The 26,308-nt window shown below is 55.3% G+C and overlaps 1 protein-coding gene and 2 long non-coding RNA genes across 3 annotated transcripts in view; 2 read left to right on the forward strand and 1 right to left on the reverse strand.

Moving 5' to 3' along the window:
- PMEPA1 (prostate transmembrane protein, androgen induced 1) overlaps positions 1 to 4,588 on the reverse strand; it is a 58,517-nt gene extending 53,929 nt beyond the window's left edge. Inside the window, exon 1 of the mRNA XM_070589629.1 lies at positions 4,336 to 4,588. Coding sequence (XP_070445730.1) covers positions 4,336 to 4,444 — 109 coding nt within the window. The 5' untranslated portion in view covers positions 4,445 to 4,588. The remainder of the gene's footprint in view (positions 1 to 4,335) is intronic.
- A 443-nt stretch (positions 4,589 to 5,031) lies between these two features.
- On the forward strand, positions 5,032 to 7,114 carry LOC139078305 (uncharacterized). Its single transcript, XR_011531237.1, has 3 exons — positions 5,032 to 5,170; positions 6,110 to 6,164; positions 6,607 to 7,114. It is a non-coding gene; the product is annotated as an uncharacterized lncRNA (long non-coding RNA).
- A 2,390-nt stretch (positions 7,115 to 9,504) lies between these two features.
- LOC139078304 (uncharacterized) lies at positions 9,505 to 15,631 on the forward strand. Its single transcript, XR_011531236.1, has 5 exons — positions 9,505 to 9,627; positions 12,966 to 13,505; positions 14,561 to 14,649; positions 14,774 to 14,925; positions 15,158 to 15,631. It is a non-coding gene; the product is annotated as an uncharacterized lncRNA (long non-coding RNA).
- The last annotated feature ends 10,677 nt before the right edge of the window (positions 15,632 to 26,308 follow it).

Genomic DNA, 26,308 nt, shown 5'->3' on the forward strand with positions numbered 1-26,308 from the left:
GATGTGTGTGTGTATGTGTGCATGCACATGGGAGCATGTGCACGTGCATATGTGTGCCCGTGAATTCATGTGTGCACACTCGAGTATGCATGTGTGTGTGTGGGTTTGTGGGTGCGTGCGCACGAGAGCATGCGCAGGAGCAATTAGTTCTTTCGCATCTTGACAAACGCTAAGCTCACCCCTGACCCAAGGTCGCGCTGGGCGGTGTAGCTGGCTTAACCCAGACCTCCCCGGAGGCAGTGTTAACTGCCTGACCTGAGATTCCAGCCAAAACTCAGCCCCTTCTTGCGCTCCAACCTAAAACCCAGACAGGCAGAAAACACGCAGTTACAAGTCCCAGCCGAGAGGCCCAGGGGGAAAGAGCTGGCCCTCGACATCCACAGTTGACCTCAAATCCTGAAATATCAGCTCTCACTGGGGCCCCAGTCTCTCCTCCTAAAAATGGCAAATCCAAGACGAAAACTGGAAACTTCATCAAGAGGGAGCCCCATCTCTCCTGTGCGGCATACAACTGGCGCTCAAAAGAGGCCGAGTGAGTGGCAGGTGCCAGCTTGGCCAGCAACCACAGGGCTTCAAAGGGACCGACTCCCGAAGGGAAGTGATCTCCTGGGCACTCAGATCTCTCCTCCCACCCCCGCCAGCCCCTTTCAAAAACCAGTAACTGATGAAAACACTGGTTCTCACCCAGGGGCAATGTGCCCCTCAGGGGACATGTGGCAATGTCTGGAGACATTTTCATTTGTTACAAACTTGGAGAGGGGGGTTAGAATCCTAATCCTCCTGGCATCTAGTGGCTGGAGGCCAGGGATGCTGCTGAACAGCCAACACCCAGGACAACCTCCCACCCCCCAAGGAGGAACTCTCTGGCCCAGATTGTCCTGGGGCCGAGGCAGAGACACGAGGATTCATGCAAGAGATAAGCACGAACAGCACGTGCCGGCAAACCATCAGATAACGGGGTGTCCTGTGAGTTTCTGAAAGCCCAGTCTCCAGTGTTTTGGAATATTTGTTTGGAACTGGCTGCAGAAGAGGAGTCAGAGGCCCAGTGACTCTGGTGGTATTAAAAACAAAACTGCAGCGGCAGACACGGCCGGCGAGGCGGAGGGTGGGTCCCAGGCAGAGGCATCTCCCGGGGCCCCCAGGAAATGCTCCAAGAGCCAACAGCTGGGCAGCACCACTATTCGTCTGTCCAGAGCGCACGGTTAGCATCTATCTTCCCCCCCAAAAGTCTCAAGCAGAAGCTGGGGGAGAAAGACGGGGGACTTTCTAAGAGACGCAGCAGAACAGAAAAGAGGTCAACAAGAATGCCAGGAATAACGTGCGCCAGGAGGAAGGAATCCTTTCCTCAAAGGTCATATTGCGAACTCCCCGGCTGCCACCTCTCGGGGGGGGGGGGGGGGGGGGGGTGTCACTTGAGCCAGCTGTTTTTAATGCCAAGACCCCTGGCTTTTCAAAAGAATGGCGTATTTTTCTATTGGGTGTCTTTTGGGAATTCCCCTCAGCCAGCATCCTTCACCCCTTGACTCTCAGAAAAGACAGGGCCCCTGGGGCGTCTTGTGAAAGTCAAGGCAAGCTCCTTCCAGATGCCTGGCTTCCTCAGAGCCCCCCCAGCACCCATCCTCCCAGGTGCAAAGAGGATGCGGCTGATCCCTTCCAGCCCCAAGTTCCAAATTCAAGAGACAGTGTGTGCGCGACGTGAGAAATAACCCTGGGTCTGGGTCTAGCGTGGGCCGGGCACCTGGGCAAAGCTTTCCACCGCCACCTTCCTCATCTATAAAGTGAGAACATGAACCCTGAGCTGGCCCAGGCTCCTTCCAGGTCTGAAATTTGGAGCCAGGGAAGACCACACCAGGGACCCAGCCCTTCGGTGGGGGGCCGGGAGCCACTTCTGGCAGAGGAGCCGCCAACCAAACCGTGGAAGGCAGAGGCCTCATCTTGAAAGATGGCAGAATGTCAGATTTCAACCACCACGTTCTCGTTTTGCAGATGAGGAAACTGAGGCCCAGCTTACGGGACCTACCAAAGGCACCTCCCCTCTCCTAGGAGAGGAGCAACCAGGACACCGCCCCGCAGCTCAAGTCCAAACCCATCTGCAACGTTCTCCCCGAAAAACACCCCAACATGCGAAATACACGGTGGCCACTGTTCGCTTCTTTCCTTCCTTCTTCTTTCCCTTCCCTCCTTCCTTCCCATCCTTTCTGTAGAAGGAAACTCCAGACCTTCAGGCTTGCTCATCCAGCGTTTCTGGGAAAATCTGATTAGCACTGGCAACAAAATGTTACACTAAACCTGCATTTTTAAGATCACGTCCCTCCCTGCCCTGGGCTTTCTTCCAGTAAGTAGGGGGCCGTGTGTAAAAATACAGAGCACGGTGACTAATGGGCCACCCCGGAGCCAGCTGGAGGAGGCCAGGGTGCCAGGCACTTAACCGCAAGGGTCCCACTCAGATGTCATCTGCGAGAGGCACACAGGTCGCAGGCAAGGGACTTAACCACACCTTGCTGTCAGCCAAAACATCATCAGGGCTGACTCGCCCAAGGGGTAGAAATAAGAATGAATTTTTAAAAAAATTCCTGAACACAAAGGAAGGGCAAGAGCAGACTGTCGGACTGTGCCCAGCCCTCACAATGATAAGCTGGACACAACGACACGGAGGCCTCGAGCGGGAGGTCACTAAGGCAGCTTCAGAGACGCAGGGGAAACAGGGCACCGAGGCACTCAGGCAGTGAGGCCCTCAGCACTGGCAAGACTCTCTCCAAACATGTGCGAAGGTACTTTAATAATATCCTCGCGAATTTCATCAGCCTCCGGAGGTCACAAAGGGCCTTTGGGAAGCAACGTGGTTTAAAGCAACTCAATTCCACAAATGCTGGCTTCGGGCAGGTCCTCCTGGCACCTCGCTGGCCTGATGCAGGGCGGCTGGGGGGAGCCGGGCGGCGGGAGGGGGGGGGTGAGCAGGGCTTTCAATTCCAGGACTGCAGGGAGGGGGGCAAGGTGGATGGAAGGACCCCCCACCACCGCGGGCCAGCCTGCCCCAGCAGGGCAGGTCAGGGGTTATTTTTACCTCCCGCGCCTCACCGTACAGGCTCAGGGGCCACAAACTGTGGCAGCCGCCTGCGGAAACTAGCTTATGAGTCACCCAGTGACTGCCCTGCTCAGCTGCGGGGCCCAGCTGGAAGAAAGCTGGCCCTTGCAGGGAAGGGCTGTGAACCCCCTCGCCTGGGGTGCTTAGGGATGAGGATGGGGAAATGGAAGCTTAGAGAGGCAATTTCCCCAAAAAATGAGCAGGGGAGGAGGTGCAGGCTAGAAGGCAGACGGCAAGGGGTGCCAGTCAATTCCCCACCCAACACCACGTCCCCCTGGGTGGGCTCTGTGTGACATAAGTAGAAGAGGCTCATTCCTCTCAACTTCTCGATGCACCGCCTGTCAGTGCCAAGCTTCAAACACCCCCTCCCCACCCCACGGCTACTTCCCCCTTTCAGGGCAAGGCAGTCCCAAACACAGACAGCCCCAAACTTTGACTCATCTGTAACCACCGTCCCAGCCAGACTGAGCCAAGCTGTCCAGACAGAGGCTATTTATAGGTGCGTCGGGGACACAGACACTCACACAATGACATACACTCGGGATCCACTAGCGCTGCGCCCTGGATTCAGACCCCTGGAACAGATCCGGTCCCCAGACCCCCAGAGAGAAACATACACTGCAGAGAGGCACCTAGACCCGGACACAGAGACACAGAGACGCAAGAAGACTAGGAAACAAACACTCCCGGGACAGACCGTGACCCAGACACACACACACGCACACTCCACAGACGCACGGAAACCCACTCAGAGACGGAGACACACAGCGCCACGCACACTCCAGACACACACCCGGAGCCCCAGACACATCGCAGGCCAGACAGCGTCTCACACGCCCGCCCCCCCCCACCCCCCCAAGCCAAAGTTGATAAAGAGCCGGCCTAATTGCTCCATCGCGACTGCCCCTTAGGGAAATAAAATGGAAACTTCAGAGATCCGCCCGCCCCAGCCCTCTCGCGCCGGGCACCCCGCCGCCCTCCGCGCCGCTCGGCCCCGGGTCCGAGGCTCGGCGGGCGGGGCGCGGGCAGTGGGGGCCGTGCCAGGCTCCCAGCGCCGCGGGACAAAGCCGGGCCGGCCGCCAGCTGCCGCGAGCCGGGAGGGCGCGCCCGGGGCGCGGCGGGCGCAGCCGGGGCACAGGGCGCACAGCTCGAGGGGGCGCGCACGGCCCGGGCCCCCGCCCGCAGCTGCGCCTCGACTCGGGGTCCTAGCCCGACGGGGCCTCCGGGGAGAGAGGCGCGGGGTCACTCACTGATCTCCATGCTCTGGAACAAAGAGCGTTTGCAGTTGCACGTGCAGGAGACATTGGGCTGCCCGGCGGCGGCGGTGGCGGTGCTGTTGACCCCCATCAAGCGGTGCATGGACGGCGCGGCGGCGCGGCCCGGGGCGCAGGGGGCTCGGGGGCGGCCGGGGGGGGTTCCGGCCGGCGCCCGGCGCTCGGGCCCCGCATGCAGGAGGCGCGCGGCGGGGAAGGCGCGCCCCGGCTCGCCGGGCTCGGGGCGCCGCCAAGTTCCCGGGGCGCCGCGGGATTCAGTGCGCGGGGCCGCGCTCCCCTGCGCCCCCCGGCCGCCCCTCCGCAGCCCCGGGGGCGTCGGCACTGCCCACGGGTGGCGTCCGGGAAATGGGCTGGCAGCAGGGGCGCGCGCTGCCGCCGGGGCTCAGCCTCTGCTGCTGGCTTCCCCCAGCCGAGCGCCTCCGCCGCCGCCGCCGCCTCCTCCTCATTCAAGTCCAAGGAGATCGGGTTTCGCTCCGAGACCGCGGTCGGAGGCAGGCAGACGGTCTGACGTCAGCGCTAGACGGGGCTGCCGGTTCCCACCGCGCGGGGGCCGGGGAGGGGGCGCGCGCTGCGCCAATCCCCGCCGAGGTTCCCCCGCATCCCCTCCCCGGGCCGCGGGGCGGGGTGACAGGGAAGGGGGCGGGCTCTTAAAGGGCCAGAGCGGGGCGAGCCGGGTAGACCTGGGACCCAGGCAGCGGAGGAGGGGCGCTGTGTCCCCTCCCCAACGGGGGTCCATTGGGAACCCCTGCTCTGCACACCTGCGATCCGGGGGAGTGGGACTCGGTTCCAGACGCACCCTGGCGCGTTGCGGGTGCGTTCCCCGGCCCCGGGGTCCTTGACCCAGACTTTTGGGGGAAGCCCCCCTCCCAAAGGAGCACGAGGCTCCCAAGGGCTCAGGGCAAGGGTTTTTAGAGAAGGAGAGGAGGACTCCTCCCAATCACTCATGACCTGATTTCGCAGGAAACTCCTCGCCTGCAGGCCCCAGCCCACTGCGCCCCCTGTCCCCCTCCCCCACGCACTTTAACCCGACCCCAAAGAGGTCGGCGGGGGAAGACTGGAACTCGCGTAGACACGCCCTGGACTGCTCCGAGAAACGCCCGGGAGCCCTTGTCATGTAAATACGTGTCGGGGACTTGTGTAATGTCCCAGCCGTCAGGGCCCGGGGCGAATCCACACCCATTGTCTGCTGCCCGAGGGGCCACCGGCTTGGGGGGCGCGGCTCCGCAGTTCAAAAGAGAGGGGGAGGAAGTGTGGGGGTGTACTTTTATTTCATTAACTTTTAATTACACCCTTGTTACAAGAACACATTCTCCTGGTTTAAAAGATATTAAAATATTATGTAAGAGGCCCCCCTCCCTGGCACATCTCCAACCTCTCAACAGTTTGCTGTGTCCCCTCCTAGACTTCCCTCAATCTCTCTTTATTTTACATGCACTTATGGAGCGCCTACCCTGTGCCAGAAACTCAGCAAGTATTAGCTCCACCCGACGCCTACTCCCAGAGGCAGGAGTATTAGCGTCTCCCTTTTACAGACTGGCAGCTTGGAGGAAACTGGCCTGGGGGGTCGCTTGCCCTCAGCGTGGAGCCTGAACTCAACCCAGGTCCCCGGGCATGTGCCCCTCACGTCAGTTTCCAGTTCTTTAAATATCCACATATCCCAGTAATGTCCGAATGTAGTAAAGAGCAGAGACTCCTTTTGTATTCAAGGGGGAAAGAGTGTTTAAAAGTTATTGTTATTTCCTTTCAATAGGCTGGAGGCAGACCAGAGTCTTGCAGAACTGGGAGAAAGCCAGCCCAGGAAGTGGGTGAGTGCCCTCCCTGCACTGGGCACAGGAGGGCAGGCAGGAAACTGGTTTTCTGGGGTTCCAGCTCAAGGATGATTGACTGGTCCAAGAGGGCCCAGCAGAGGGGGAGTTTCAAAGGTGCTGGCCATCATTTGTTTGGGAAAAGAAGCTCACTCTTAAAGCTACAGGCTGGGTGCAGAGCAGGGCCCAAGCCCAGGGACCAGGAGTCTAATTCTACCCCTGAGGGCTCCCCTGCGGCGGGCTGGACAGTCTCCGCCCCTAACCTGAGGAGGGGTTGACCTGGCCAGCAGGTCCGTAGGGGTGGGGGTGGGGAGGGTCATGCTGCAATTTGGCCTTGGCAGCTTGGAGGAAACCTGCTAGCGGGGGTCCCGAGCATTCCTTGGGTGACCCTTGAAATGTTGGCTGGGTTTGGGGATGACCATGGGTCCCACTCATTTCCTAGGCCAAAGGAGACCACCAACATTGCCCCTCCTTACAGCCATTCCTTCATTCATTCAATCAACAAACTTTCATGAGCTTCAGCCCTGAGTACTGGGAATTCAGTGACACCAGGTGCTGCCGCTGTTCCCCTCAGTCTCCTGCAACCCACCTGGCCTCATCTGGCAGCAAGGAATCACAGGCATTGATTGTCTTGGAAATGAGGCAGCATTTACACAATCAAGGTTGACGGCCAGGGTGCAGAAATAACCAGTCAATTCAGTACATTAAAAAACACAAAACGTACCCACAACACTGACCTCTGGTTGATCTGTCTGGGACCACAGCACTGGCCACACTTATTGAGCGCCTACAGTGTGACAACACTGTTCTGACGGTGGCCCCTGGGACTGGCTCGTGGTTTCCACCCTGGTTCCAAAGTTGGTTCTGCCTGGAGGCCTGATGCAGGGTGTCAGGCTTGGTGGCCTCAACTGCATCTCCGAAGATGAGTAGGACGCAGCCCTGTGAGCTTGGTAAGTACCTTCACCTCTGTGGCCTCAGTTTCCTCCTCTGCACCTGGGGTGATTTTGAGGACTGAAGGAGACAGTGCCGTGAAAGGGCGTGACAAACGGTTGAATACATAATCGGGGTTATAGTATTGAATTCTCATGGCAACGCTGGGAGGGGAGGAACGAGCACCATTTTATTTTCCCTTTTACAGATGACGAGATTGACCCTTGGAAAGGCTTCCAGTAATGACAGGGCCCCTGGCTACGGCGGGTAGTTGGGATGGACAAAATTGCTTTGGAAGAAGCGTACCCTTGACAGTCCACACTCACAGGACGCTTCACATGTGCCTGGGGCTGCCAGATAAATGTGAATTTTGGATAAACTATGGATAATTTTGAGTATAGGTACAGCCCGTGCAATATTTGGGATATACTTACTAAAAATGTAAATGTTGCTTATCTGAAATTCAAATGTAACTGGACATCCTGTATGTTTATTTGCTAAATCTGGCAACCCTTTGTGTGCCAGGCACTGTGGTGCTGGAATTCAGCGATGAGAGGACAGAGCCCACTGGCAGCCCAGGCACATGAGGAGGAGTTGACAACTCAGTGATTCTGCCCAGGAAAGTGCCGGGGCAGAGCTGAGTGCTCAGGGGCCGGCGTGGGAGTGCAGGTGCTGGAGCGGGGACCGCTGCTGCTGGGCCAGAGTCCGTGAGACGGAGGCCAGAAGTCAGGGAAAGAAGTTTCCTTTATTCATTCAGCAAATATTGTGCTCCTATTCAGGGCCAGGCTCTGTGCTGGGTCCTGGGCACAGGGCAGCCACAAAACAAACTTCCCGTCCTCGTGTGACATCTGGGGGGCAGGAGAGACCATAGACCCACGTGCAAACCCGTGAGTAACCCGGGTCACTTCAGATAGGGGAATGATGAGCTAGAGGCCGGGCTGGTGACTAGGGAAGCCGACCCTGAGGAGGTGGCATTTTATTCTACTCGTATTTCTGGAGCGTCTGCCCAGAGCCAGGTACAAAGCCCTGCCCTCCCAGGCCACCTGTTCTTGCAGGTGAGACAGACAACAAAAATGTAAATATGTAAGTCCAGGCGATGGCATCAGAGAGGGATGAGAGCTGGAAGGAATACAAAGGGTCCTGGTCTGCACGCAGCTGGCACCCAAGGTGTCAGGGGGCCTCTCAGGGGAGGTGGGACAGCCGAGAGGGAGTCCCAGACAGAGGCCAGCAGGTGCCCAGGCCAAAGCCCTTGCGGGAAGAGGAGCTAAGGATCTTCCCAGTCCCAGGAAGTCTGGATTTGGGACATGTTTCCCAACCTGGTTACAGGTGGTGTGACTGTGAAATGAGTGTGTGTCCCCAGGCAACTGCACGTGCGGCTGGCTGCCCTGAGCGTGGCTTGGGTCTGCTACAGGGGAATCTTTCTTTTATTTTATGTGTGTGAGGAAGATTCGCCCTGAGCGAACACCTGTGCCAGCCTTCCCCTACTTTGCATGTGGTCGCCTCCAAGGCGTGGCTGATGAGTGGAGTTGGTCCACACCAGGGATCTGAGCCTGAGAACCTGGGCCACCAGAGGGGAGCGCACAGAACTTTAACCACTAGGCCACGGGCCGGGGCCAGCCACACAGGGGAGTCTTTATATTTTTATTTTTTTATTTTTTATTTTTGAGGAAGATTAGCCCTGAGCTAACTGCTGCCAATCCTCCTCTTTTTGCTGAGGAAGACTGGCCCTGAGCTAACATCTGTACCCATCTTCTTCTACTTTATATGTGGGACGCCTACCACAGCCTGGCTTGCCAAGCAGTGCCATCTCCACACCCGGGATCCGAACCCGTGAACCCGGGGCCACCAAAGCGGGGCTGCGAACTTAACCGCTGCGCCCCCAGGCTGGCCCCCAGGGGAATCTTTAGAGAGAAAAGGTCCCGTCTAAGCCAGTAAGGAGGGCTTGCTCCCAGTGGTGCATCCCTCCTGGGCTGGGCTCGGGGGCAAGGCCAGCTTCATGGGTGTGCGACCCATGCGGGCACCAGGGCTCCACACTTGGGAGGGCCCCAAGCTTAGTTCGATGCTCTACTGTCATTGTCTTGAATTTTTCATAATTAATAACTTTTGAACAAGGGGCCCCGCCAATTCCGTGGCCAGTCCTGCATGGGTGCCAGGCCTGCCTTGGCAGCCAGTCGGGAACCCGGGGAAGCCAGCGTGGGTTTTGGCCGCGGCTGACGGTGGCTGGCCGTGTCCTGACTGTGCCCGCTGGGCACTGTGGAAAATGCCCGGCTGAGTCAACAAAGGGCCTGCTTTGACAGCGGGCCATGGGGACAAGGCAGATCCCGGCCTCCTCGGGTCCCGCCGGGCCCCCCTCACCTCCTGCCACCCCCAGGCCAGCAGAGGACAGAGCTGCCTTTTCAGAAGCCACGCTGGGCAGCCGTAAGCGGTTTAATGACCTCCCCTCCCAGTCTACCACCTTGCAAACTGCTTCCCGCTGAGTCATTTTTTCCCCCAGGTCCTGTCTTTGGTTTAATCGGCCTGTCAGCATTCCCAGGTTAGCATCTCTGGACTGCATGTTTTAATTTTTTTGTGTCTTGTTTTGCTTTTAAACGCTAATAAGAGCTAATGTTTCTTGAACACTGCCTGTGTGCCAGGCTCTGTGCTAGCCACTTGGTATTTGTCTGTTTAATTATTCAACAAATGTGCATCGGGATCCTACACTGAGCCAGGGGTTAGCCCATTGGAGGCCCACAACAGCCCTGGGAGGTCCAAGCTAATATTCCCATTTGACAGATGGCGACACTGAGGCTCGGGGACCCACAAGTGAGGAGGAGTGGGTTGTGCAGGCAGGTACTTGGGGCCCTAAGCCTGTGGGCCAGCCCAGCCAATGGCGCTTTCTGCTCCCCGCCTCCCCATCCTCCCCGCCTTGCCTGGGGCTGCCAGCCCAGGCCTTGCTCGCTGGACTCAGGCAACACTGGGCGCTGGGCTCCTGGAGGTTCCCCTGCCTCCTCCAGACTTTGTAGGGAGGGGTGAGGTGGCAGTGGCCCGGGGAGGGGAGAAGGTGAAGACCAAATCAGAGAGGCCCCTCCGGGGACCTGCTGGCAGAATCCCCCAAGGGTGACCTGGGGAGGTCATTCACCTCCTGACCCTGTCTCCTCACGCCTAAGAACCAGTGGGAACAGTTCACAGTGATGGGGAGGGTATCAAGGCCTCAACACAGTGACCAGCAGCATCCCACACGTGTGTTTGCGAGTTCACTGTCTGTCTCCACTTGATTGGCAACCCCAGGGGGGCAGGACAATCTGGCTTGACCCCCAAGGCTTCCCTGGTGGGGTCTGACCTGCAGCGGGCACTTGGCAAACCTCTGTGGAGTAAATGGGTGGCACCCCACACATAACCATGCAAGTCACATTTTGGGCTGCCTTCGTTACTTGCTAGCAATTCTGTCTTTCCTGCTCGCTCACTCCTTCCACCCCACACAGCTCCTTTTTTCTGGTCACCTGGATGCCTGCCTAGTGACAAGCTTTTAACCAAGTATCAGGAAGCCAGAAACCTGGGGCAGCGCCGCCTCCAGAGAGGAACAAGTATTTGGCCGCCACCAGAGCCAGCACCAGAAGTCTTAACCTTAAAGATGGGAGGGGTGTGTGTGTGTGTGTGTGGTCTCTGTTGTGGTTTTGTGGGGGTGTGTGTGTTGCATATATGCGTGGGGAGTATACTTGTGTGTGTGCTGTGGGTGGGTAAGTGTGTGTTGTGTGTGCATATGTGCGTGCCGTGTGTTTTGTTGGTTGTGCCGTGTGTGTCTAGGTGCTGATACAGGAGCACGGGTGAGCTCTCCAGCAGCCGTTTCTCATTTCCAGCAGGGAGCTGGTTTCTACAGAGGAAACAGGGCTTTGGTACCAAGGCAGGAGATGAGGGGCAGGCAGATGGAAAGGACAGAAGGAAACATTGCAGCCAAGTCCTGTCTTCTGACAGCTGGGTAAACTGAGGTCCAGACAGGGACATGACTTGGCCAAAGTCAAGCTGCTGGTTCAGGGCAGAGCTGAGCCCAGATCCTGTTCCTGGGTCCTGGCCCAGGCCCTGCAGGGGTTTGGGTACCTTAAATAGCTTCATATATGGACCTTTCCCTCACAGGCTGAGCCTGAGAGGAGTTTGGAAGATTCCAGATGTTTAACTCATGTCTGAAACACTTCCAGAAGGAACTGTTCATCATTCAAGCTGATTTCACGGCCCAGAAATACCCGGGCAGAGACGTTCTGTGTCTCGTTCTCGTGAAGGATGCATTTACTGTTGTCACGAGTGATTAACAATGTAAAACTGTGATTCTTAGTGGCATAAAAGGCATCCAGGCCGGGCCGGGGCTGGCACTCTGCAGCTCGGTTTTGAGGGGGAGCCAATGAAGACGGAGCTGGGTGTGAGGACAAAGGCCAGGCTAGCCACAAAGGATGTAGAGAGGGCTGTGTCCGCCTGGCTCCGGGCCGGGCCAGTGACAGGCGCCGCACCTAGCACACAGTTCCATACCGTGAGCCAATCGCTGGCCCAGTCCCTGGGCGTACACAGCTGACCCAGCAAGATTTACCCTCTGGGGGGCTCGATCATTCATTGATCATTCCCCAAACTTTGAATTCTGCAAGCCCAAAACTGAGGTCACATAAGTATAGGCCACCACTTGTGACTGTGTGACCTTGATTGGGAAAGTTCATTGATGACTCCAGGCCTCAGTTTCCTCATCTTTAAAATGAAGAGCGTAAAGATGCTTACTGGCTATTGGGAAGATTGAACAGGAAAACTCCTGCATGGCACTTAGCATAGGGCCTGGCTAGGAACAAGCTCTTGAAAAAAGTTAACTATTGCTATTACTGCGTGCTCTGTGCTCCAGGAGCTCCCAGCTCCATTCACAATACAGATAAACCCTATCGTCCCCTTCTTCCCTCTGGAGAAGTGAGGCCAAATTGTAATTTGTTATGAATTTGTGAGTTGCTTTGTTCAGTGTCTCTCATGCCAGCTGGACTGTGCCCTGCATGTCCCCAATGTCTGGTCCCCGGAACAGATGCTCAGATGTCCCCAGGGCCTCCAGAATGCCAGACAAGAACTGTAGGAATCCAGAGAAATGGGGCACCATGGTGCCCCCCCACAGTCCCCACAAGGGTCTGGCACCCAGAAAATGCCCTGTGCCTTTCACCTGCGGTCCCTGTGCCAGAGCTGGAGACACGGCCTCTCCTCTCTGCACAGGGAGCCTGTGCTCTGCTGGGGGACTTGAGAATGTGTGTCCAGGAGCCGGCTTTGAAATGATGAAACTGTCACTCCTTCTCTGAAGGAGCCACGGGCTACACCTGTCTTGTTCTCTGCTGTGTCCACAGCTCCTAGCATCAACTGGCACATATAATTGCTCATACTATCTGCCGAATGAATGAATGCAAGACAATTTTGCAACGTGTGTTAGGGCCCTAAAGGATGAGTATCCTTGCCCTCTAGTCTCATTTCTACAGCAAAGTTTAAAGAAATAATCAGAGAACTGATTATTAAGGACGAGAATATTGTAAAAGCATTTTGTAAAAGCTTCATTTGTAGAAGCAAAACCGCAGTGAAATTAAGAAAAAAATAGGGGATTGGTTAAATAAAGAATGTAAAAGATAACGTAATTGTTAAAAGCCATGTTTTCAGAGATTATTTGATGATACACAGAAAAGCCCTTTATAAATTTAAAAATAGGCGCAGAACCGATCCTAATTTTGTACAAATAAAATTATATTATTAGAAAAAAGACTGAAATGATATATGCCAAAATGTTAACAGTGGTTAGCTTTGTGTAATGGATTAAATGAAATGTACATTTCTCTTATGTTATTTTCTGTAGTTTCTACAATGAAGGTTAATTTAAAATATTTTTTAAAGGTTACTTGGAATTGCGTCTGAAGCAACATGAGCATCTTCTCCCCTGTGGCTCCTTTAACTCCAGCGAGGACGCCGAAGAGGCGGGGGTGCCAGACACGGCTGACGTCACGGGCAGCCCGAAATGACAAAGCGGACGGGCCAATCCCAAGTTCGGATTCTGCGAGAAGCCATCCGATTGGACACGAGTGCGGGCGCCCTTGCCCAATGGCGGAAGAGGGGCAGGAGCCCGGCGGCCGCGTGGGTTTTAAATCCATGTGGCGGCGAGAGGGCGGCGGTGGCTGCGCCTCGTGGGCTTGAGTTCGCTCCTTGGCTGGGGAGGCGTGCGTGGGGGCCGTCGTCCGCGCCGCTTACGGTCCTGGGCCGGTGGCTCCGCCTCGCCGCGCCTATTTGCGTCAGCAGGTGCCTTATAGGGTCTTGCGGGGACCTAACGGCGTTCATGCATTCGACAGAGCTTTACTGAGACTCTGCTCTGTGCCAGGCAGGGCCTGGTGGGATCAGGGAGAACCCACGAAAGACACGCTGTGAATGCCACGTTTCTGTGTAAGCATGGGCGAGTGGCCTAACCTGACCTCCCCAACTGCCCTGCTCCGACGGGGCTCTGCTCTGTCCCCCGTCCAGGGACAGGATCTGCACGGGGGAGGGGCGGAGGGGGGAGAGACCGTGTGCCCTGAGAAGGACTGCCCCGTGGTTTATGTTCAGTATGTACTTGTTGAATAGTTATTTTAAAGACCAATTAGCGCAGCGCTTGCCACATCGTAGGTTTGATAAATGGTAACTGCTCGTGCAATAAAGCACAGCTACTATAGATTTCATGCTTGTTATATGCAAGGCATTGTTCTGGCCATTTTACATGTATTACCTAATTTAGTATTCACAAAATTACATCTTATCTAACTTAATATTCACACAATTACAAGTCTTCTCTAATTTAATATTCGCAAAAAAACCCCAAGTGTTATTGTTATCCCCATTTTACAGGTGTAGAAATGGAAGCAGAGGAAGGCCGGGTAACTCTTGAGAGGTTTTACGGCTGGGAGGTGGTAAGGCAGGATTCAGACCAGGTCTGTCTGTTCCCAGAGTCCTTGGTCTTAACCACTGCACTCTCACGAGGTTTATCCAGAACTCAGTCTTTCTTTTCTAAGAAAATTCTCATAAATCAGGTCTGTGCTACTGGGAAACGAGAGAGAAGGGAGGGAGTAATAATCGGGTAGGTGAGGCACAGCCAAGCGAGGTGGGCTCCTGCCGCCTACTGCTTTGTCCATCCCTGCTGGGTGGCAGAGGTCAGAAGAGGAGTGAGTACACTGGGTACCATTGGGGCTGCTCCTCCCATAAACAGCCACCTGCATGCCAAGCCCTGTGCTGGGCTAGGGCAGGGGTATACTGGTGGGCATGACAGACCTGTCCCTGCCCTCATGAGGCTGGCAGTCTAAAACAGCAACCTCTAACTGGTGACCTGCGGGCAGCCCGCAGAAGTGTTCTTGGCTTTGCCTGCCTGATGTTTAAAATTTTTCTGAACTTTTTGACATAAGTTGCCACAGTCCCCACCCCTCCCTATTACATCACATATGTCTATTTTATTTATATGTGCCTGCCAGCATCTGAGTGTCTTTGTCCGCTCCCATGAAGGAAGTCCCCAGCTGGGGCCAGGCATCGGAAGACCAGCCTCCTCTGGGCTGGCACGAAGGTGAGTGCTCTGGCCTTCTTTGCCTTGCCTCCCATCTGTGTTTGAAATCCCAGAAGCTCTACCTTGAGCCCTGAAGCCCTTCGATTCCCAAAGCTGAAAACCTCTCCACTGGCCCTGATGTTAGGCAGCCCCCGGCTGGAAGACCAGAAAAGTCTGGTGGTGGATGGCAACTCGCGGTCAGTCAAACTGGATGCACATCCCAGCTTCACTGCTTACCAGCCGAGTGATGCTGGGCAAGTTATGAATACCTGCTTCCGCTTCCTCTGCAAAATGGGGGTAATAATAGTTTTCTCTTCTTTGGGTTATGGGAGGAGTGAGTCGGATGATGTAGGGAGGATGCTTGACACGGAGGAGGTGCTCATCACATGGGCTGCTGATCTTTGGGAGGCAATTCTTTTAGAGCCACTGTCACTGTAAGTTCTTCCTTATATCAAGCTGAGGTCCGCCTGCTTTATAACTTCCATGACTTCATGCTCCTGGCCGTATAAATGTGCTTCTCTTTCCACAGAACAGTCCTTCAGAAACTGAGGACCAAGCTGAACATCACAGCTGCCCATTCAAGACCTGCTACATAATTTGTGGAGCCCAGTGCAAACAAAAATTGTAGAGCTCCTTGTTCAAAACTTAAGAATGTCAAGATGATGACGGCAGAGCTCAGAGCCCTTCTGAGGGTGAAGTGCCATGTGACTGCACATGGCCCACCCCGTGCTCCCACTGGTGGTCCATGGTCCTGTGTTGTCCTACGGAACCTACGAGGCTGGATGGGGTCTGCCCAGAGCAGGAGAGAGCCAGGCGAGTAGCCAGCTGGGCCACGCAAAGGGCACCTGCAGGCATGGTCTGTGTCCATGCAGCTCGCCTGGGCGGCCTGGCTTGCAGCTCCTATCCTGCCACCTGCCATAGAGCTGCCAGCTCTCTGCCCCCTTGCCTTTATGTTTGTTATTGTGATAGAACGTGTATCTAGAATAAAGTGCACAAGTCCAAAGTATGTGGCTGGATGGTTTTTTACATTGTATGAACCTGTGTAACTGTCACCCAGATCAGGAGGGAGCATTTCCATGTTCTCAGAAGTTCCCTCCAGGCCCGTCCCAGTTACTCCCCACTCTGCCCTGTTGCAGAGGGAGCCACATGCTGACTCCTTTCACCGTGGGTTTGCCGCGCCTGTTCCTCAGTCCATATAAACAGGATCATGTGTGGTGTGCTCTCTCGTGTCTGACTGTGTCGCTCACTCTGAAGTCTGGGAGACTCTCCCTTGTCGCTGTAATCTGTGGTTTGTTCCTTTTCATCACGTGTGGCATTCGTGATACACTACCGTTTATCCATTCTCCTCTTGGTCCCTTATTGATGTTGGTTGTTTCCAGCTGTTGGCTGCTTCCGGCAGGGCCGCTGTGAGCATTCTGGTGCTGGGCTCGGCGGCGCTCATGGCGCCTGTGGGCACTCATTTCTCCTGGGCTCGCTGCCGGGATTGGGGAGGCTGGGTTGGAGGTAGGCCTGCATTCAGCTTTAGTAGACGTTACCAGACTTCTGGAACGGACCGAAGGAAGCCGAGTGTGGGGACTCACGCTTGCTGCTCCTCACTGGCCACTCTCGAGCCCTTTCCTGACCCTGAGCCTTTGGCCACCAGCACCAGGGCTCCCCTCCCACTCAGGGTCACTTGCAAATTTGACAAGCGTGGGTTCGCGGACTTTGTCTATGTGATGGATGAAAACCCTGAACAGGACAGACCCCGGTGCAGGGAGGGCCCAGGATTCTCTCGCACGTTTCCCTCGAATCAGGTCTCCAGTCTTTCATGAATCTCTCCCAACATGAGCATCGTGCACTTTCTATTTCCACACCATGAACAGGAGGGTATCTGATCTTTTTAAAGTCACACAATCTATTTAAAAACAACTTTTGGGGGGAAAAGAAGAGGCAGAACAGATGTGTGACCGTGTTAAATATACACAGTGATTGTAGGTTGCAGCTAAATGTCTGAATGATTAAAATCCAAAAAAAAGCATCTCAGAAACACGACAATTTAATACCCCAGCCCTTAGGGCGCATTCACTGTGGGAGGCCCCGTGCTGGGCATCTCACACCTGGAGCATCTCAGGGTAAATGGCCCAACACCCCGAGGAGGTTGGTATTCTCCCCCCATTCTACAGATGAGGAAACTGAGGCTGGGGGTTGTAACTTGCTTGAGGTCCCACAGCTGGTGAAGGATGGATTTGACCCCGAGTCCGTCTGTCCCCAGATCCTCAGCTGTTGACCTTCTGAGAAGACCTTCCCAGATGCGGGCTGGGCTCTGACGGATGGCCCACAGCGGGCACCGAGCTGGCGGCCTGTTGGCTGTGTCTTGCTTGATCTACAGAGCGTTTTAAATTTTAAAAAAGAGTTTATTTAATAATGAGGGTATTTCACATTAACAAATCTGCATTTCTGGCTCTTCCTGATAACTCAAAAGATTAGACCATCCCTGAGAGAGCTGAGTAGCTGCTGTCTCCTCCAGGTGAGGATCCAGGCTCTGGTTTACTCAGTGTCCCCACTACCCTCTCCCTTCACCAACCCTCCCAGCCTGGCCCACAAGCATCAATCACCAGGGCCTGCCAGTCGGGTCTCATGGAAAAAGAAAGTGATGTTTCATCTGCATGAGCCTTTGCCGGCTCCCAGGAACCGCCACTTTCTTTTTTCGGCCCTCGGGGCAGGGCCCCTCCCAGGTCTGTTCTCGATTATTGCGGGGGAATTCCAGATGGTCATTTGATTGTTTGATCAGGGGAGTAACCATTCACCTATTTTGAAACTCCATTCTTTGCAGGTGTCATTAAGTTAAGGATCTTGACATGGGAGACTAGCCTGGACTATCCAGGTGGGCCCAATGCAGTCACAAGTGTCCTTGTAGGACAGAGGCAGGGTAGAGCTGACAGGCACCAATAAGGCCATCTGCCCTCAGAGGCAGAGACTGGAGTGATCTGGCCGCAAGCCAAGGAGCAAGGACAGCCACCAGAAGCTGGAGGAGACAGGGGAAGGATTCTCCCAGAGCCTCTGGAGGGAATGTGGCCCTGCCGACATTTTGATTTTGGCCCTGAGATAGGATTTCAGACTTCTGAGCTCCAGTACTGTGAGAGAAGGAATTCATATTGTTTTAAGCCACCAGGTTTGTGATACTATGTTAGGGCAGCCCCAGGACACAAAAGCAGGAGCTTTGGAACCCTGTTCTTCCAAGGCCTGGACGGCACGGCTCCCATTTCGGCAGCCACTGTGAGGGAGATGCAAAGGCGAGCCAAAAATATCTTGTCTTTCGGGTGGCTTAAATCCACAGACATTTCTTCCCTCGCAGTTCAGGAGACCAGAAGCCCACAATCAGGATGCCAGCAGGTTGTTTCTTTGGGGGCCCTGAGAGAATCTGCTCCAGGCCTCTCTACCAGCTTTGCATGGCTCCAGCCATTCTTGCTGTCCTTGGCTTGTGGAGGCCTCACCCCAATCTCTGCCTCCATCGTCACATGGCCCTCTTTTCTTCACATGTCTCGGTGTCTTCACATGGCTTCTTACAAGAACACCTGTCATTGGATTTAAGGCCCACCCAAAACCAGGATGACTTCCTCTTAACTAATGACATCTGAAAAGACCCTATTTCCAAATATGGTCGTGTTCTGAGGTTCCAGGTGGACATGAATTTAGGTGGACACTATTCAACCTGGGAACCCCCTCTTCCCAGCAGGTACAACCTTTGGTTCTGAAATGGGGACACAAGTCACAGTGGATGGGTACATTTACCCCAGGGCTCCTTTTCCTGGAAAAGTTGCTGTTGAAACTGGCACATTGATCGCTTCTTAGAATCTAAGAAAGACTGTGTAGGTTTCCTTTGAAGAATGCCGGTATAGCCAGCACGTCGACCAGACTTTTGCTGTTTATTCCTTCCTTCAGTGTTCCGGCCTCGGCTGATCTGGTTCCGAGCGGACACACGCAGACCCTGCCCTCGTGGGGCGCGTGGTCCAGGAGAAGGGACACCCACAAGTCCCTGGACAGCTCCTCCCTACGAGAAGTTATCAGGGATGCAGACAAAAACACAGATGCCCATCCTGGACCAAACTGCAAATCGTACCCCTTTCTCCCCACCCAGAGCCTGACAGTCATTGGAATTCCAAACCTGCCGACCCCCGACCCCCCTCCCTCTCGCACTGGGAGCAAAGCAGGCGGCCTTCGGTTGAGTCTGCAAGACAGACGGGCCTCCTGTGAGCCGGGCACCTCCAGCTGAGCCTGGTGAGGAGTCTCCCGGGAGAAGCAGCTGCAATCCTAGGATGCCTCCCCTTGCCTTTGACTAAGTCAGCTCCCCTGCACGGGTCCTCAGGGTGCCTGCCACCCACCTTGCCACCCCACCAGCCTGATTTCCTCCTGCTTCCCCTTCTCAGTACCCAAAGCTGCATGGCCTTGGACATGACCCGCTGCTCCCACCCCAAGGCCTTTGCTCTTGCTGTTCCCTCTGCCTGCAATGGTCTTCTCACGGTCAACTCCTTCTCATCCTCAGGGCTCAGCACCGTCACCTCCTCTTGGAAGCCTTCCCCACTCCCTGCTGTGTCCCACCCCATGGCCCAGTTTCTTCCCCTTGAGTCACCAGCAAGAAGGCATGAATATTGATGTGTTTGTTTCCTTGTTGTTGTCTTTGCCTCACTAAACCCTACGCACTGTGGAGACAGACCCGTCTGGCTTGTCGGCTGTGTCACCCCAGCTTCTAGGTGGTGCAGGGAAGGCCCAGGGGTGCTGCTGAAGGAAGGTGTCCGCTGAGCTCAGGCTCGTCCCCACAGGGCAGCCAGCCTCAGAGGAGGCGACCCGCGTGCTCTTCTCCTGCAGGTGGGTCTTCATGCTCCCGGTTCAGATCGCCTTTTGCTTGAGTCACCTTGAGTGATCTCCCAGGGGGCAGAGTGACCAGGCAGCCGGTGTGGGAGCCGGGAGACAGCTGTCTGAGGTCAGCAGGGCTGTGTGGGCTTCTCCGGCTGGACCAGCCCTACTTGTCAGTCCGGTGAGGTCCCTGCGCCCAGGAGGCGGCCGAGGACGGCGTTCTCGCTTTGAGCTTTAGGGGCCTGTCTGGGTCCTACAGGGGCAGGTGGGCAGGGCTTCCTTTGTTTCCCAGAGGGTCTGGTTCCTTTGGGGCAGGGTCTCCGCTGGCCAGTGTGGAAGGCACACTGCGCCCACCCGCAGGCCGTCAATGCCCCTGTGTTCACGGCCGGGACAGCCTGTCGCTCTGGCCTGTGGGTCCTGAAATCATTTGGTCAAACGGACTTGGGAGGGAGAGAGCAAAGGGCGCGTGGTGTCACAGAGAGAGCGCGGGGTCTGCAGGGGGCCAGCCCGCGGGTGTCAACAACAATGACAACGAATTCAGCCTGGTTCCTACTGCGAGCTGAGCACTGTTTTCAGGTCTTCACCTGAGTTATTTCACGAGACCCTCATGAGACCCCTACGACGTGGGCCTCATTACTGTCACCCTTTCGCAGACATGGAATCAAAGCCCAGAGAGCAGCGTAGGTCGCATGTCCCATTAGTGGAGTCAGAATTGGAATCCAGGCTGTGAGGTTTTAAAGCTGATGTTCTAACCCATTCATGGAAGGACTCAGATTTGGATTCAGAAGACACCACTGGGTTGAGAGGAGGATGATGATGGCAACAACAACAACGATGGCAGTAATAATAACACTAACAATGCCAATGGCCCCAGCCACCTGTGAGCCCAGCCCTGAGTGGGGCCCTGTGTTGAAAGCTGCATGCCCCCTGCTGTGTCCATCCCTCCCAGCAGTTTCCCGTGGCCAGGACAACATGGGTGCACAGGTGACACGTTTGTGGACTTGCTGGGCAGCCCTGGGTGGCAGTTGTTTTCATCTCCCTTTTGCAGATGAGATGACCGAGGCTCAGAGAAGTGAACGTGCCCAGGGCCTGCCCAGCTTGGGGCTGGGGCCGGCTTCCGGTCTGGGAGGACGTGTCCATCAGGCTGCTGTGAAGTCAGGCCAACAGGGAAGGGGTGTGAATTCTTTCAAAGATAAATATCTTTTCCATTTTGTTGATATTAAAGAGTCTTGAATGAAATGATGTTGCTCCTAGAAAGTAACTTTATTTATTCTTGCTGAGGAAGACTGGCCCTGAGGTAACATCTGTGCCCATCTTCCTCTATGTTGTATGTGTGCTGTCACCACAGCGTGGCGGCTGACAAGTGGTGTATGTCTGCCCCCGGGAACCGAACCTGGGCTGCCAAAGCGGAGCGTGCTGAACTTGACCACTAGGCCACGGGGCCAGCCCCAGAAAGTAACTTGAAAAATGAGCTTAGTGCACTTTAAAAATGACTAACCTCCTGCCACCCCCTCTATAAATTATCCCAGCCCGTGAATTCCCCACACGTGGGAGCTACTTCTCGCGGTCACACCACCCAAGGACCTGGAGCGTGAGCCAAGGTCTGGGTGAACCCACCAATCTACCGCCTCTCAGCCCGGAAACACGAGGCACGTCCCTCCACCTTCCTCCACGTCTGCAGGGGCAAGGGGTGTGGCAAGGACCCGGCTTAGCAAGTTGTTGAGAAGCTGGGACGAGGTGAGGATAAAGATCCCGTTTCCTGGCCTCGTGCTAGTGCCATCCCAGGACCCAGGGCTCTGAGGGGGGGTCTAGAAATATCCGAAACTGACCCAGAGAAGAGGAATTAAGAGGGGGAGGCACAACCACGTGTGTCCAGAAGAATGCCTGCGGGGCAGAAGGCTCTGGTGATGAATGTGGAAGGAGAGTCTATATTCTGGTAACAAAATAAATAATAAAGCAAACATGGACGTGCGCGCACCGTGTCCCAGCGCTGGAATGAAGAAGAGCGTAGGAAGCTCAGCGATGGGCTCTGGGGACACGCCTCTGGGCCGGCTGACGTGAAGGCCGGAGGTCCAAGTGGCAAGCCCAGCCCCAAGCTGGAGTGGCCGCTTGCCGTGTGCCTGGGTCTCACCATGATTCACTTCTTTCGAAACTGAATCATCTGGGCTCCCCCCGTGGGCCTGGGTTCCTGAGAGCCGGGACCACCCCGCTGAGGTCGTGGGGTAAATTCGCGTCAACTCCTGGGCCCAGTTGGTTCATCTGTAAAACGGGTGGAAAAATAAAAACGATCTCCCGGTGCTGAGAGGGCGAGGTCCGGACTCAGGGCTGGCTCCCCTGCCTGGACGGAAGGAGCCGGGCCAAATTCCCTGCCTGTCCCTTCCCAGCGCCCTGCACAGAGTGGGCAAACAGGGGTGGGTGGGGACAGACGGGGCCTTCAGTGAACGGCAGGGGAGCTTCAGATGGCAATTCGCGAGTTCTGAGTTCTGTTCCGGATTCGGTCTTGGACGGGCAGCTGCGGCCGCCCACAGACGGTGGCAGCACTGTTCCCTCCCTGCCTTGATAAGGGTGAAAATTTGATCCCCACTGTGCACGTGGTTGGTCAATAAGAGCCTCTGTTGTTTTTCTCGCTGTATCCCCGGGTCTGGCACAGTGCCTGGTGCATAGGAGATGCTCACTGAAACAACTTGAGTTAGGAATTGAAGATGGTTGCTGTGGACCAGGGACAGCAAATTATAGCCCGTGGTCAGACCCAGCCCCGGCCTGTATTTAAAGAGTCTGAGAGCTGAGTGTGGTATTTACATTTTTTAATGGTTGGAAAAAGACAAAAAGGATAATATTCTATGACACATGAAAACTGTATGAAATTCAAGCTTCTGTGTCCATAAATGATGTTTTATTGGAACACAGACATGCCCGTTGTTTATGTATTGTCTATGGTGGCTTTCCCGCTACACAACAGAGGTGTCATTGCAACAGAGACCTCATGGCCCAAACAACCAAAAATATTTACTCTGTGGCCTTTTAAGAAAAAGTTTGCCGACTCCTGGTCTGGACAACAGTCTCATCCTCCGCTGCAGCTGGAGTCACCTGAGGAGCTTTCAAAGTCCCCATGCCCAGGGCCCAGTCTCAGATTCTGACTGGTCCAGGGCACATGGGGATCTTTAAGAGCTCCCAGAAGGTTCTGATGGGCAACCAGGGCTGAGAGCACTACGTCAGTTGCTGGCTCTTTTTTGCTGTCAGTCCAACGCAGAGCCTGTGCAGAGCAACAGGGCATCATGGTGAGACCAGCGCCAGCTCCCCCACCAGGGCCTGAGCCCGAGCCTGCGGACTCGGACTCGGACCTGTGGAGCCAGGAGGGAGCAGCAGTGGGTGAAGTGGGCAGGTGAGGGAGGGCAGGCCTGTCTGATGGTCGTCTCCCTGGGCTCCAGCCAGGCTGTGTGGGAGGAGGCCGGCGCAGGGATGGTCTCCTGTGTCGGACGCAGCAAGCTCTCATGTCTAATGGTGCCTGGTGGCCCTGTGCACGCTGGCCATCCGTGCCCATCTATTCTGGCAGTGATAGAGGCGGCTCCCAGGTATTGGGCCTCGCTCTGTGCCATCCTGCGCCGACTTCTTGTACCCCTTTGTGAGGCGGGGAGCATCTTCCCTTTTGCTGAACAGAGGAGGCAACTTCTTGGAGGCTCAGGGAGGGTAAATACCGTGCTGAGAGCTCTCCAGTCACTCCTAGGGCCGGGATTTGAATTCAGACCCATCGGCTCCAGAGTCCACTCTCTCAGCCGCTGCCGACAGGAGGAAGAGGGACCTGGCGCCGGTCTGTCCCTGGAGCCCTGGCATCTGGTTTTCAAAATGACTCTTGAGTTTTACAGGAGCGGCAACAGCCGCGTCCTGCGGCTTCTTTCTCGCAAAGCTTTTATTTTTGGCCTGAGACAGCTAATGCGTGGCCACCGTATCCAGGGAAACCAGGACGCCGGGAGCAGGCTGTACCACATCTCCGTGCTGAGCCGTCAGATGGCTTGTTCGGGCCTCTCGAGTTATTTATTCACTTTTAGACACCCATGTATCATTTTACACCCTCTCCTGACGAATGTGGCCGTCAGACGCGCGTTCAGGGCGTGCGACCGATGGCCTGTTCTTTCCAGAGGGCCGGTGGGGTGCTCTCTGTTCGTCATTTGTGAGCTTCCCACGTGAGGCGTGGTCTGGCCCAGGTCTTCCTTCTGCTCTTCTCGCCCGGCAGCGGCAGACCCTGAGGTTCAACCGTGGGGTCTTGCCCTAGATCAGGATTTCCCAGTGTTTTCCCTCTTGTCCTCTTGTTTAGGGCCATCCCTGGCCCCTACCTGCTAGTTGCCAGTGGCAGTCTACCCCAGAGGTGACGACCTGTCTGCACACATCGCCACGTGTCCGCTCGGAGCAGGGTTGCCTGATACAGCACAGGACACCCCAGGACATCTGGCTTTCGGACACACAATGAGTCCTGTTTAGTCTAAGTATGTCCCAAATGTAAGCGTAAGGATAGCGTAAGTACGTCCCATGCGCCGTTTGGGATATACGTAGACTAAAAAGTGATTCATTGTTTGCCGAAGTTCACATCGAAGAGGCACCCTGTATGTTTTTCTGCTGTTGCCCCAACCATAACTAGGGGCAAAATCGCTCCGGGTTGGTAACCTTTGCTCTAGAGCCTGGGTTCTTAACCCGCATGCCTCAGTTTCCTCGCCTGTACAATGGGTATAATCTTAGTGCCAACCTTGTTGGGTGTCCCGGGCACTAGTGGAGCAGAGGTGGCACATGGGGAGTGCCCAGCGAATGGCAGCCGCTGTTCTTCTCCAGTCACATTGTGGGGCCTCAGCCACACACCTGGGCCTCTTCCCGCCTCCCTGCTTTCTTCCCCTCTCTGTCCTGGATCTCCCGTGGGTGACTGCCTGACCAAGGACAGACACACGTGCAAACCCCCTCCCCGCAAGGGTGGGCAGGGGGGGCCGGCCCTGCAGCCTACATGCGTCTTTAAAAGGGACGCTTTCTCCTGGGGAGCCAGCACTCATGGCACAGACACTGGGTCCTTCCTGGTGTCATGCCCCGTGCTAAGTACCAGGGGTACAGTGATGCCCAAACGCAGACCCAGGCCCTGCCTTTGGGGAGCTGGGGTGGCGTGGGGCAGTAAGTGACAACCGTGATGAAAGCCTCCCCTTTGCCCCCGTTCCTGGGTCTATGAGTCTGGGGTCCCTCTGACACCTCCCTCCTTGTACCTCACCCCCTCATCCCACCCACTGGCAGATCCTGGGGTTCTACCTCTATTTTCACAAATAGCCTTATTGAGGCATTGTTGATGGACAATAAACGGCACATATTTGCAGTGCACAGGTTGATCAGTTTTGACCCACGTGCACACTGTGAAAGCATCGTCACAATCACGGGGCTGACCGTCTCCATCACCCCAGAAATCTCCCTGTGCCCCCGGTAGTGTCTCCCCCACCTCCCACAAAGCAGCCCCGATCTGCTGCTGTCACTATAGATTACTTTGCATTTTTCTAGAGTTGTATATAAATGGAAGCATACAGTATGTGCTTTTTTTGGTCTGGCTTTTTTCACTCAACATAATTATCCCGAGATTTGTGCATGCCGTGCAGCAATAGTTCACTGGTTTTTATTTCTGGGTAGTATTCCATTGTGCGGACCTGCCCCAGCTCGTTCACCCGTCCCCCTGTTGCTAAATCTACCTCCTTTTCACAGTGCGATTCTTTATTGAAGTCTAACATACATGCGGAAAAGTGCTCCAGTCACACGTGACCAGATGCGTGAATTTCCATGAAGTGAACACGCCTGTGAAACTGGCACCAGATGGAGAAGCAGGACACGACGGGCAGAAACCCCATGTCCCTTCTGGTCACCACTTCCCTTCCACATTTCTCTTCTTTTTTTCTTCCTCCTTGCCTCTCTCCATCCTCCCTCCCTCTTTCTGTTTCTTTCTTTCCCCTCCCTCCCTTTCTTCCTTCCTTCCTCCCTTCCTTTCCCGCATCTCACTCTCTGTCTCTCCTTCATTCCCTTCCTTCTTCCATCCTTCCCTCTCTCTCTCTTTATTTCCGCCTCCCTCCCTTCCTCTCTCCCTCCCTCTTTCTTTCTGATCTGCCTCCTGTCCTTGTCCCCTACTAGGCCATAACCCCCTTGAGGGACAAGCCTGCGTCTTACTCACCTTTGTAACTTGGAGCCAAGAACTGCAGGGTTGTGGGCCCTCAGCCGAGCCTTAGGAAGGGGTGGGCTTGTTTCCATCAGACCGGAGAGCATCAGTGCAAAGGCTGCCAGCCCTGCACTGTCGTTTGCTGGGAGTCCTGGCCCCGGAGAGCCACAGTGCAGGGGCACTTCAATTTAGGGACAGCAACATGGGGCTGACAATCTGGGGTTAAAGAAGAGGAACTCGGCTTTGGTTCTTGTCCTCACCGAGCCGGCCTTGTGGGTTGTCTTCAGCGCGGCTCTGGTTGGCTGTCCGAGCCTTTCCAGGAGAAGGTGAGGGCGCGCTCGGCTCTCTGCTCACAAACGATCTTTGCCAGGAGGCCCAGCGGCAGGGGCGCCAGGTAAAATAAAGGAGGCTCAGTTACATTTGAATTTCAGCTAACAATGAATGATTTATTAGTATAAATATGTCCCCAATATTGCAGAGGACAGACTTATACTAAACAACTCTTCGTTGTTTGACTGGAGTCTGGGCTTGACCAGGCATCCCGTGTTTCTGTTTGCTGAATCTGGCAGAGCTGAGTGGCCGAGAGGATTAATGAGTTTGTTTTAGTTATCTTTGCTGCGTAACAGATGACCATCAACGTAGGAGCTTCAAACTACCCACTTTTTTATCTCGTGGTTTCTG

Source organism: Equus przewalskii, chromosome 21, assembly GCF_037783145.1.
Source record: "Equus przewalskii isolate Varuska chromosome 21, EquPr2, whole genome shotgun sequence".
In the NCBI taxonomy this organism is placed as follows: domain Eukaryota; kingdom Metazoa; phylum Chordata; class Mammalia; order Perissodactyla; family Equidae; genus Equus; species Equus przewalskii.